The sequence below is a fragment of the Phyllostomus discolor genome, chromosome X, assembly GCF_004126475.2.
Source record: "Phyllostomus discolor isolate MPI-MPIP mPhyDis1 chromosome X, mPhyDis1.pri.v3, whole genome shotgun sequence".
Lineage (NCBI taxonomy): Eukaryota > Metazoa > Chordata > Mammalia > Chiroptera > Phyllostomidae > Phyllostomus > Phyllostomus discolor.
Window position 1 is genome coordinate 37,626,693 of NC_050198.1, and position 13,087 is coordinate 37,639,779.

General features: G+C 35.2%; 1 protein-coding gene across 1 annotated transcript in view; it reads right to left on the reverse strand.

The window, feature by feature from the left end:
- Positions 1-13,087, reverse strand: part of LOC118498388 (phosphatidylinositol-binding clathrin assembly protein-like) — a 53,803-nt gene that overhangs the window by 18,373 nt on the left and 22,343 nt on the right. Inside the window, exons 9-12 of the mRNA XM_036016342.1 lie at positions 11,757-11,836; positions 10,933-11,009; positions 6,711-6,794; positions 6,376-6,427 (exon numbers count right to left, since the gene is read on the reverse strand). Of these exons, the coding sequence (XP_035872235.1) occupies positions 6,376-6,427; positions 6,711-6,794; positions 10,933-11,009; positions 11,757-11,836 (293 nt within the window). The remainder of the gene's footprint in view (positions 1-6,375; positions 6,428-6,710; positions 6,795-10,932; positions 11,010-11,756; positions 11,837-13,087) is intronic.

The following is a 13,087-nucleotide window of genomic DNA, read 5'->3' on the forward strand; positions in this document are numbered from 1 at the left end:
TAATTAATGGTAGGACTAGGAGGCTATATGCATTATTACATATGTAATCCATTACATATCTACTAAGTACCCATTACTATTCTAGTGGTTAAGTTTATTGTCCTTATCTTCATCTTTTTCATCTCCTCTACCAAGTCACGTAACACTCTATTCTGCATACACTTTAATGATAATTCTAAGACATGGTTCTTGTCTCTAAAAGCTCATATTTATTCCATATTCACCATTTGACAAATCCACATTTAATTTTTATCTGTGCTGTAGATTGTAAAAAGTCAAATAGTACAAAAAGATCTAAAACTAAAACATCAGTCACCAGTTTCCCTTTCTAAAAGTAGCTACTCTTTTCCTTATGGTATTTAATTCCATTATCCTTAAGATGTTTATACTATTATGTCTTAATTTATAAATGTTAGATGTTATTGATTTCCTCTGGAAGATATAACACTCTGATATAACACTTCCCACCTCCTCTCATCTTTGAAATATTATATATATGCACACCTAATATAGAGGCTAAGAGTTCCTACTATACAGCAAGACTGCCTGGGTTCACAGCTCACTTCACCCACTTAACAACTATACAAGGTTGGACAAACATTAGAATCTCTGTATCTCAGTTGCCCCATATGTAAAATGTGCATCATACATTCACTGCATTCATTTAACAAAAATCCATTACATATCTACTAAGTACCCATTACTATTCTTGGTGTTTGGAATATATAAAACAGATGAAAATATCTGCCTTTATGGGGCTTAGATCCAGTGGAAATAATAGCTATCCCAAGTAGAAAGACTAAATGACTTATGTGTAAAATAGTTAGAATGAACAGTATCTGGCTCAGAGTAAACAATAAACATTAGCAGCAAATAATCTATGATTTTCATTTTTTCCTGAACATATCTCTCCTGGGGCTCTATATCCTTCTGCTCCAATCTAAACTGGCAGCTGTACAAATGTCACCCTGGGACTTCAATTGTTGTTATATTGGAATTTCCACCTCTCACTTAAGTACGGCTTTTTGTTTCCTTGAATCCCATGTGTTCTTCTTTCTTAGTTCATTTCTATTTTGCTGGAGCACAACCTGCAGGTATTTGCTGAGCAAAGGTACACAGTAGGAATTTTTTTAGGTTTTGGGTGTCTGAAAATGTTCATCTCTTGTATTTGGTTGAGAGCTTGTTTGAGTACAAAATTTTAGATTAGAAATAAATTTCACCAAGAAGAATATTTAACAGGTTGAAGTATTATCTTCTACCTTCCAGGATTATTGTTTAAAGGCTCAATGCTGTATTATTCCTGATCAATTGTTTGTACTTTCTTTTCCTCAATTCTTGACATACACCTTCTCTATTCAGCCTCCACAATATTAGGGTATTTTGAAAGTTCAATTCTGGACCTACCATTATCCTTTTTATTCTCCATCAAGACAAGTTCATCTAGTCTTATGGCTTTAACTACCACATTTAAAACTCACAAATTTTTATCTCTAGCCCTAATATTCAGACTCACATATCTACCTGTCTCTTGGATGTCTAATACATATCTCAAACATAACATGCCAAAACACAACTTGATTCAACTTAACTACTTAAACTATTTCCCTTCCAATCTTTCTCATCACAACACATGGCACCACCATCCAAAAACCAAAACACCATTACTTAATCTTTTCCCTCACTTCTAATACCAAGTTCTATTAATTCTACCTCCAAAACACATCCAAGATGCATGCACTTTTCATTATACCACCTCTGTGACTATCATCCCAGACAGGATGTTTGACATGACATGCTCCAAGAGAAAAGAAGCAATCTATACAGATAGTGTAATTTTAAAATATATTCCTGGATTTTATATGTGAGTATTTTATTTAGAATTCTGACATCTATAATAAATGAGATTGGTTAGCAGATTCCTATCTTTGTTGGGCTTTCATATTAAAGTTACATCATTTCATACACTGAATTGTACATCTTTCCTTTTTTTCTAAAGCCTGAAATTGAAATGTCCTATTCTTTTTGTTTGTTTGTTTTATTTTATTTTTTTTATTTTAATCATTGTTCAAGTACAGTTTTCTCCCCCCTACTCCCATTCCAGCCCACCCACCCAACCCTCCCCCCTTCCCCCCCATTACCCCCCACCCCTAGTTTTTGTCCGTGTGTCTTCCAAATTTGTTCCTGTAAACCCTACCCATTCCCCCCTGAAATTCCCTCTTCTCTCCCCTCTGGTCACTGTCAGACTAAAATGTCCTATTCTTTAAGGGCTAAAGTTCAACCACAAACCCATGATACTTCAGCAGATCTTAAATTACTTTTTCAAAAACTTATGTGGTGACTTTTCTAAGTATGCTTTTGCTTCTTCTGAGATGAATTTATTATTTATATTTTGCTTGGAAATAATCAATTTCCTCTAGATTTTCAAGTATGTTATAGCCAAACAGTTGCAAAAAGTATTCCCTTATAATGATTTTAATCTCTCCTACATCTGTTATGTCAGCTCTCTTATTTCTTACATTATATACTTTTATACAGTCTCTTTTCTCTTTAATCAGACAAGCTCATTTTATTGAACTTTAAAAGGAAATAAGTTTGGATTTATTCTTTTTTTGAAACTTTATTGTTTTATCTTTATGAATTTTTTAGGTTTTCTATATATTAATTTTTAATTTTTTATTGTACTTTTTTCCCATTACCATTATATGCCCCTCCCCCCTGCAATCACCACACTGTTGTCCATGTCCATGAGTCCTCTTTCCTTTTTGCTCAATCCTTCCACCTCTTAATCTCCCCTCCCCTATAGTTGTAATCCTGCTCTCCATCTATGAGTCTGTCCCCATTTTCCTTTAGTTCAGTTTGTTCATTGGATTCCACATATGAGTGAAATCATATAGTATTTGTTTCTCTCTGGCAGGCTTATTTCACTTAGCATATGTTCTCCAGATTCATCAATACTGTTGCAAAGGGTACAATTTTCTTTTTTACAGTCGAGTGGTATTCCATTGTGTAAATGTCCCATAGTTGTTTTATCCACTCATCTATTGATGGACACTTGGGCTGCTTCCATATCTTGGTGATTGTAAATAACTCTTCAATGAACATAAGAGTGCTTATGTTCTTTCAAGTTAGTGTTTTGTGTTCCTTTGGATATACTCCCAGAAGTGGGACAGCTGGGTCGAAAAGGAGATCCATTTTTAATTTTTTGAGGTGTCTCCATACTGCTTCCCACATTGGCTGCACCAATTTGTATTCCCACAAAACATTGCAAAAGGGTTTCCTTTTCCCACATCCTTGCCAGCACTTGTTGTTTGTTGATTTATTGATGATGGCCATTCTGACAGGTGTGAGATGGTATGTCATCGTGGTTTTACTTTGCATTTCTCTGATGATTAGTAATAGTAATGTTGAACAGCTTTTCATATGCCTATTAGCCATCTGTAAGTCCTCTATGGATAAGTATCTATTCAGATCCTTTGTCTATTGTTTTTAATTGGGTTGTTTGCTTTTTGGTGTTGAGTTTTGCAAGTTCTTTACAGATTTTGGATATAAACCCCTTATCTGATGTATCAGTGAATATTTTCTCCCATTCTGTGGGTTGTTGGACCTGGGCTCTCTATTCTGTTTCATTGATCTATGTGTCTGTTTTTATGGCAGTACCATGCTGTTTTGATTACTATGGCCTTATAGCATAGTTTGATATTAGGTGGCATGATTCCTCCAATTTTATTCTTCCTTCTCAGGATCACTATTGCTATCTGGGGTCTTTTGTGGTTCTACACAAAGTTTTGAAATATTTCTTGGCTGGTGTAGCTCAGTGGATTGAGTGTAGGCCTGTGAAGCAAAGGGTCACAGGTTTGATGCCTAGTCAGGGCACATACCTGGGTTGCAGGCCAGGTCCCAAGTGGGGGCCATGCAAGAGGCAACCACACATTGATGCTTCTTGCCCTCTCTTATTCCTTTCCTTCCCCTCTCTAACCCACAGTTCTCAGGGGAAACCCTTTGGCTGTTGAAATATCCCTCTGGAACTTCAGCTGCTGGCTGTTGGAGGCCAGCCAGCCCACTTGTGTTTCCTATGCACTATCAGTCTCATTTTGGTAAAGTGGTTCCTTCTGTCTGTTGGTGGTTATGAGGCTTCTCTCCAGCTAGTGTTCAGTTGGTTATTCAGGATGATTTCTCTACAATTTAGTTGTAATCCCATAATGGTCCTCAGAAGAGCTTAGTGTAGCTTCCACTTACTCCTCTGCCATCTTAGATCTCCTATCTTTATACATTTTATCATCCTAATACATTTTTGTTATATCTATTTTCTTTTTTTGTCATCTGAATTTACTATAATTATAGTTTTCCTTAGGCAATCAAGTGAATTAGTTACTTTCCAAACATCATAGTTGCTTTCTTTTTTTATATATAACATTTTTTAAATTTTAATTGTTGTTCAAGTACAGTTTTCTGTCTTTTACTCCCATCCCAGCCTACCCCCCTAGTGCTCTGCACCTCCCTCCCATTTCCACCCAACCCTAGTTTTTGTCCATGCATCCTTTATACTTGTTCCTGTAAACCCTTCCCCTTTCCCCCTGAAATTTCCTCCCCTCTCCGCTCTGGTGGTTGTCAGCCTGTTCTCTATTTCAGTGTCTTTGGCTATATTTTGCTTGTTCGTTTGTTCTGTTGTTTAGCTTCCTGTTAAAGGTGAGATCATATGGTATTTGTCTTTTTTCTTACTGTAATAAAAGATAAAGTGTTTTTAATTTCTTTTTTAAACAATGATAAAATTTTCCTCCGAGTTTATCTTTCACACCGATCCATTAGTTTTGGTATGAAATTTACTTTTTTTATTACCTCTAAATAATTTATAACTTTCCTTTTGGTTTCCTCTTTGGCAAAAGAATTATATTTAAGAATTTATAAGTTCTTAAGATTTTTCATGGTAACTATTTATTATTTCTAATTTTATTGGATTATGAAAAAATATAGTCTATAAAATTGTTAAGGTTTTGTTAAGCCTTTCTTTGTGATTGCTTGGAAGAAAATAAATATTCTGTGTATATGTACAAGCAAGTTTATTATTTATTATGTATTATTCAAGTTCCTCTATGTCCTTTCTTGTGTTTTATCTCTTAGATCTAACAATGAGTGAGGTGGTTTGCAATCACTGATCACAACTGTTGTCTTTCTCCACATAGTTCTAATAATTTTGACTTATGTATTTAGCTTTGTATATACAGTATTAAGACTTTTGTATCCCCATAAATAGAACCTTTTATCATTATATGATATCCTTCCTTATTCTGTTTAGTGCTTTTAACCTTACATTCCACATTATTAACATTGTTAATATGATCACTCTTTTTTTTTAAAGATTTTATTCATTCATTTTTAGGGAGGGAAGGGAGGGAGAGAGAGAGAGAGAGAGACAGAGAGACAGAGACAGAGACAGAGACAGAGACATCAATGTGCGGTTGCTGGGAGTTATGGCCTGCAACCCAGGAATGTACCCTTGCTGGGAATCAAACCTGGGACACTTTAGTTCCCAGCCCGCGCTCAATCCACTGAGCTATGCCAGCCAGGGCTAATATGATCACTCTTGCCTACCTCTGGTTACCATTTGTCCATTGGGGGACCTGAAAATGTAGAGATTCACTTACTAGAATAATATTGATTATTGTATGATGCTGATCTGGTAGTTCTGTTGTCTTTGTTTAATGAAATAAAGTATAAGTATTACTCATTTAATATAGTCTATATCATAAAGAATAAACCCAAGAATACAAAGAACTATGAAGAATGCCAATATTTAGGACATACTTAGAAAAAGTAGATGTTTCAAATGAACCATAAAGAGATTGTCAGAGGGGAGGAGGAGAAGCATGCAATACAGTATACTTTAACCAAGAAATTTACCTACAAAAATTGGGTTAGTATATAACGAATAAATTTCCTACTTTAAGTAAAAAATTCACATAGTATAGAGTTTTATAACAAATTATTCCTATATCTAATTTTAAAATAATTATTTTTCTGGTTGTTACTCTTGTAAGCCTCTTTCTCTAACATGTATTATTGGCTGCCTTTTAAAAATAATAAAAACTTACTTGTTGATTAGATTCCACATTGAACAAAGTAAACTGATAAATAAAATAATTCCAGAGGCATGGACACATGGAACAGACTGACAGCTGTCAGGGGGGAGGGGGTTGGGGAACTGAATAAAGGAAGGTAAAGAGATTAACCAAAGAACATATATGCATAACCCACAGACACAGACAATGTGGTGAAGGCTGGGGAGGGTCAGGGGCTATATGGAGGTGGGAAAAGGTGGAGTGGAAAATGGGGGACATAAGTAATACTGTCAACAATAAAAAAAAAAAAAACACTTACTTGTTGACTAGACTTTCTCCAAATTTAAAACTGCTTTCTCCAAATTTAATATCTGTTTTATAAAACAAAAAAATTGCATTTTTTTATATAAATACTTTTTTCTTAAAATGAATTTAAAAGAAAAAAGAGAAAGAATTCATAGACACAGGAAACAATGTGGTGATTGTAGGGGGCCAGGGGTAGGTGGAGATGGGAGAGGGCATTGGGGGGATAAATGGTAATGGAAAAAATACAAAAATTAAAAAATTATAAATAAATAAATACAGACAGTAGCTTCCTGGAAAAATAAAAATATATCTACATGTAAAAATATTAATTTAAAAAAGTATGCATACTTTCTAGGAGGCTGGTAAATGAGTCATCAAGATTGTTTCCTGCTATTGTTCCATAAGCTTGTCTGGCTTCCACAGGTTTGTGGGCTTATGAAGATCATGTTAGTTGTAATATATCATGTAGACAAAATAACCTAAAAATAAAAGACAGAATTAGATGGAAATCTAAGCCAAATTTATATCAATACAGTAATTACATATATGTACCTTCCCATTACAAACTAACAGGACCTCAAGTTATTAGGTTAATGGGTATAAATAAAGTCATGTTAAATTATTCATTAAATAAATTTTAATTGAACACCTGTTATGTGCCAGGCCCTATTCTAGGTACTAAAGATACAGCAGTGAATAAAAAAGATAAAAATCCCTGCCTTCATGTAGTTTACACTCTACTGGAGAAAGAAATTAACCAAGACAAGTAATGTATATAATATGTTAGATTATGATAAATGCTAAAGAAATAACATCAGGAAAAGTGGTATGATATGCTGGTGGAGGGTGAGGATACTTAAATTTTAGATAGGAAAGGCTCACTGAGAAAGGGACTTTTAAGTAAAGAACTGAAGGATGTGAGAGAGTGAACCATGAGATCCAGCAGAAGGAATAGCATGAAAGAAGGCCCTAAGGAAACAGTGTGCTTGGTCTGTTTAAAGAATAAAAACCTTCTGCATGGCTAAATAAAACATCAGCAAAATGAAAAGGGAACCAACCATATGGGAAAATATATTTGCAAATAATACCTTGGACAAGGGTTTGCTCTCCAAAATAAATAAAGAACTCTCACGACTCCATTCCAGGAAGACAAACAATCCAATGAAAAAATGGTCAAAGGACCTGAACAGACACTTTTCCAAGGAGGACATATAGATGAAAGAATGCTCAGCATCACCAGCCATCAGAGAGATGCAAATTAAAACCACAATGAGCTAGCACCTCACACTGATTAGAATGGCCATCATAAACAAATCAACAAACAATGAGTGCTAGAGAGGTTGTGGAGAAAAGGGAACCCTAGTGCGCTGTTGGTGAGAGTGCAAACTGGTGCAGCCACTGTGGAAAACAGTATGGAATTTCCAAACTGGTGGTTGCCAGAGGAGAGGGATTTTGGGGGACTGAGTAAAAGAGATGAAGGGATTATAAAGCGTAATTTGGTAGCTACAAAATAGTCACAGGGATGTAAGTAAAGCATAGGAAATATAGTCAATAATGTTGGGATAACTATGTATGGTGCCAGTTGGGGTACTAGAAATATTGAGGGGAACATTATGTAAAGTATTTGATTGTCTAACCACTAAGCTGTACACCTGAAACTAATATATAATAAAAAAGGAGGAAATGGACTGTAGGGGCAAAGACAGAAGGATGTAAGTGGTCAAAAAGCTCTTGTCCAGGTTAAGAGACAATAGTAACCTGGACTAGTGTGATAGCACTGGAAGTAGTGAAAAATGGTCAACTTTTAGATGTTTTGAAGGTAAAGTCAACAGATTCCCTGATGGGTTAAATATGGGGTATGACAGAAAGAAAGAAGTCAAGGAACTCCAAAGCTTTTGGTCTGAGCAACTAGAAGACACGAATTGCTATTTCCCATTAACTCAGATGGGAAAACTCATGGTTAAAGCAATTTGGGGTTAGAGTACCAGGAGCTCAGTTTGGGACATACTGAGTTTTGAGCCACTATCACATATTGAAGTGAAACCACTGAATAGACACAATGTGGGAGTTCAGGAGGAATGGCTGTAGCTGGAGATACTAATTTGGGAATTCTTATCATGTAAATGGTATTTAAAGCCATCAGCATGGGTGAAATGATCTAGGAAATGAATACATACAGATAAAGCAGAGAAATAAGGACAAATCAGTGAAAAAAATTATTTTACAAAAGGAGCCAAGAGTTTGATAAGAAGAAAATTGAAAGGCAAACCTAAGAAAATGTATCAAAGTGGAGGGAGTGATGAACTATGTCCAATGCTATTGAGGTATCCCAGAAAGATGAAGACTGAGAAATTATCATTGGATTCTGCAACATGGAGGTCACTGGTGACTTTGACAAGAGCAATTTTAGTACTTCAATGGATACAAAACCCTGATTTGCATTACCTAGTTACTTAAGGTACTTAAAGTAATTCAAAAGCAAATAGGGGAAATATTAACACACCTTTCTTAGTAATTCTAAAAACAAGCAGACAAAATAGTCATTTAAGATATAGAGGATTTAAACAATACAGTTAACAACTTTGACCTAACTGACACTACCCAACAAGACAGGATACAGTTTTCAAGTGCACATGAAATTTCTACCAAAAAAAATTAATATAGACTGAGCCATGTATCAACAAACTCCAAAGGACAGAAACTTCTGAGAAGGTTCTTTGACAAAGTGCAAGTAAGCGAGAATTCAATAACAAAACAGATAATTAGGAGACCCCTATATACAAGTGATTTTAACATGCACTTCTAAGTAACACACGAGTCAGGCCCTGTTCTAAGCACTCTACATGTACTGACTCATTTATCCTGATAATGACCTTATGAGGATAAGGAAGATGAGGCACAGAGAAGTTAAGTCATCTGTTCAAAGTCACCAAGTCCATGAATGGTAGAGTGAAATCTGAACCCAAGCACTCTGGTTCTATGACCAATATTTTTAAATCACAGTGATTTAAGAGAAAAACTGGTTTCAGCTGGCTACAGAATTTTCAACAGAATTGGTTTAAGGAATGATGGTTAGACAACCTGGGCTAAGTGCTCAGGGAAGTATGTGTGGAGATCACCAGAAGTCAGTTTGGGTTTGTTGGTCATCAGGCCCACAGGCCTTTATAATAATGGTGGTAGTAATTCCCTTACTCCCCCACACTCTACTTGGTATACAAATTCACAGTAGAGTCAATACACAGCTTGTCAAACACTACATTTAATAGTCTTGTAATATCTATTGTAAGCACTAATGATTCCCAAACCATAGGGACTCAAAAAAGCAGTCATTCTTTAAGCAAAAGTACAGTTTTTGCTATACATATGACTTTACTCAAAGGACTTAAGTTCATCATAGTTTTGGTTAAACTCACCCATGGAAATTGCAGGTGTATCCATTGAGAATATATGCACAAAAGAAAAACAAAAACATTTAAAATAGATACAGTTTAAGTTTGTGAGTTAAATTAAGAAAACTCTTTAATTCAGATACATATAGCTCATTATTACATGGATGTGTGTCTAGCAGATCAAGTAATGTTGTTGAAAAACTATCACCCATTAAAAAACAGAATATGACTGATTATGAGCAGTCATATGCCAGTAAATATATAACAACCAGCTCTCTGGGAAAAAACAGGCCTGTTTTGTAATGTTAGCCCATTCCTGTGGTGTAAATACTTCTATCATGGCCAATTTCAAGTTACTAATGTGACATCAGGCAGCTTGTAAAAGTCCAAAAAATTTAGCAATGGGATCTTGTAAGCTGGTGTGAGCTGTATCTAGCACACTATTTAAGTATGAAGCAAATTAACCTTAAGAAATTACAACAGACTTACATGTTAAGCATTAGAAGATATCACACTATATATATGTATGTTTCTTTGTAAAATTTATCTTTAAATTAGTAATTGTTTGCATGTACAAAATCCAAAAATTACAAGCTGGTATACATTGAAGATTCTCCCACCTATCTCTTTCCGTGAGCCACCAAGTTCTTTTTGGAGGAAGGGTATTTTATTAATTTTTTTGTATATAGAAATTATATAAACATAGACATACATTCTTTCTTTTTCTGTTTTCAAAAACAAAGATGTAGCTTATTGTACTTTGTTTCACATCTTGCTCATCTTCCATTTAACAATACATCTTGGCTATCATTCTACTTCAATACGTAAAAATGAGCCCCTTATCATTTTGCAATTAGAATGTTGCAATGGATATCCTTGTTAATACATCATTTCACAACTGCAAATGAATATATATATATGTATATATATATATATATATATATATATATAAAACATAAATCCTAGAAGTGAAATTGCTAGGTCAAAGACTGCTTTCAGAAAGAGGCACCAGAAATAGGAGGTGGCTATGCAGTGGAAGAATTAAAGATTCAAATCCTGTCCTCAATTATTACATTCATATAATATATTCATATTATATATTGAATATTATAGAATATTCATATTATATGACATAATCATATAATATATTCATGTTATATGATATAATCACATAATATTACCTGAAAGCAAAGCTTGGCTTGATGAAGCTTTCGCAAATGAACTATTGGAAATGGAGGGAATCAATGATTGCTGGAGACTTAAGAGATCACAAGAAAGATGAGGCACACTCACAAATAAATAGAATCACATAACTGAACCTATATTTCTTTAATTCATCCATCTATACACCTTTCAATCAATCCATTCATCCAACTATATACTAATTATACATCTATGTATGCTGAAGAGGTAAATAAGAAATAGTCAACAGACTTGTTGTCTAATAGAAGGTGATAATATAAATCAAGTATAAGCAACATAACTAAAAGTAGAATGAATGAATAATACATGACCTTTATAGAAATTTTAGACACCTGAAAACTACAAAAAAGAAAATTGAAATAAATCATAATTTTCCACTCAGAAATAACTAGTGGGAACATTTCCAAGTGATATACTCCTTGAATGTTGTTATGTATACTGTTTTGTAGTTAAACAGTTTGCCATGCCATTAAATAATCATCTACAATAGTTATGCTCATTAGCACAGCCCTTAAGGGAGGAAATCAAATTCTGCAAAAGAAGGGGATATTCCAGTCCCAACCTCTGATTTGGAGAATCACCCAGTGTAATAAAAGATGTTCCTTTGGGAATCAATCGCCCTTGTGAAAAGTATGGAATCTCACAAAAGATTAAAAATTTCTATTCTGTATTATAATTTAAAATCACTGCGTAGTATGCCATCATACTCAAAGCCCATAATTTATTTAGTCACATGTTGAAATGAGAGAACTTATTTAGAGGGAAACAAAATTAACCTATACTCAGATATTTATTAACTTACTTGGAAGGAGGAAAATCATCATTTTTCTCTTCCAAAGAAGCTAAATGCTGTTTTAGTGCTTCAAGTAAACCTTGGGGTGCCTAAAAATAAAGTTATTATGAAAGAGGTATTTTCTGATACTTTTTAGCAAATTCATAGTCTCCAATATCATTAAAAAGTTTGGAACCAAAATTAAGACATCTATATAGAAAATTCACTAATGCTAAATAAGTGCTACAAGTAAATTTATTTTTAAAAGTGACATCATGGTACAAAATCAGATTTTCAAACTATGCATTTATGTGAATTCTTTAAAAACAACAGCAAAGGCAGAGGGATCCAAGATAGCAGAGGAGTGAATGGAAGCCACACTAACTTCCTCCCAGGACCAATCTCAAATTACAACTAAGTTGTGGAGAAATCACCCAGAACAAACAACTGAATAATAGTGAGAGAGAAGCCTTATAATCACATACATAGAAGAATCAGCTTCAGCACAATGTGAAAGGTAGTGAGTATGGTGGAGATGCAAGGGCTGGGTGCCCAAAGGTGGCAATGCCAGAGGGATAATTAAGCAAATGCTTGGATCTACCTGACAAATGTGGGGTCTAAATCCTAAGCTGGGATCCCCAGCCTAGAGCACCAGAGCCCCAAAAGTACACAGATAACATCCAGCTGCAAAAAGCAGCAGAGTTGTTCTCTGCCAGAGATGGATGGCTAGAGATGCAAAGAGCCATTTAAAAGGCCAAAACATAAATTTTCATTTGCAGCCACTTATCCAGGTCTCTGGCAAAGACAGGGGTAGAGTGGGCTAGAGATGCCTGAGGAGAGATTGTGATGGAAGATTTGGGGAGAAAACTGAGAAAGTAGCTGCTGGGACCCCAGTGCTGAGTCATCCCTCACACTACAGCAGCCATTGTGCTCAGGCAGAGCACTCCCCTCCCAGTGGCAGCAGCCTAAGGGGAAGCAGTAGCTCCAACAGCATGAGTGACTCTGCCGGGCTCTGTGGTGCTTAAGCCTGACTGCTGTGTGCAGAGTGAATAGATTAACAAATGAAGTAATCAGCCACAGACAGATCCCTGGTAGTCTAAAAAGGCTCCCTAAGGTCAGAAGGGGACACCATCTGATATCACCAGAGGCGGATCCAGAAAGAAAAAACAGTGGTAAATGCTAGATGCTACCAAGACAAAATCCACTGTGGTCTTCTCCATGATTTCAGATATTTTCTTTCCTGCATAGCGTTTTAACATTCATTTCTTGTCCTTTAAGTCTGTGCATGTTAAGTCACTAGATTTTATACTATAATTTATTTCAATTCACACATTTTACCCCTTCCTTCTCTTACTCCATTT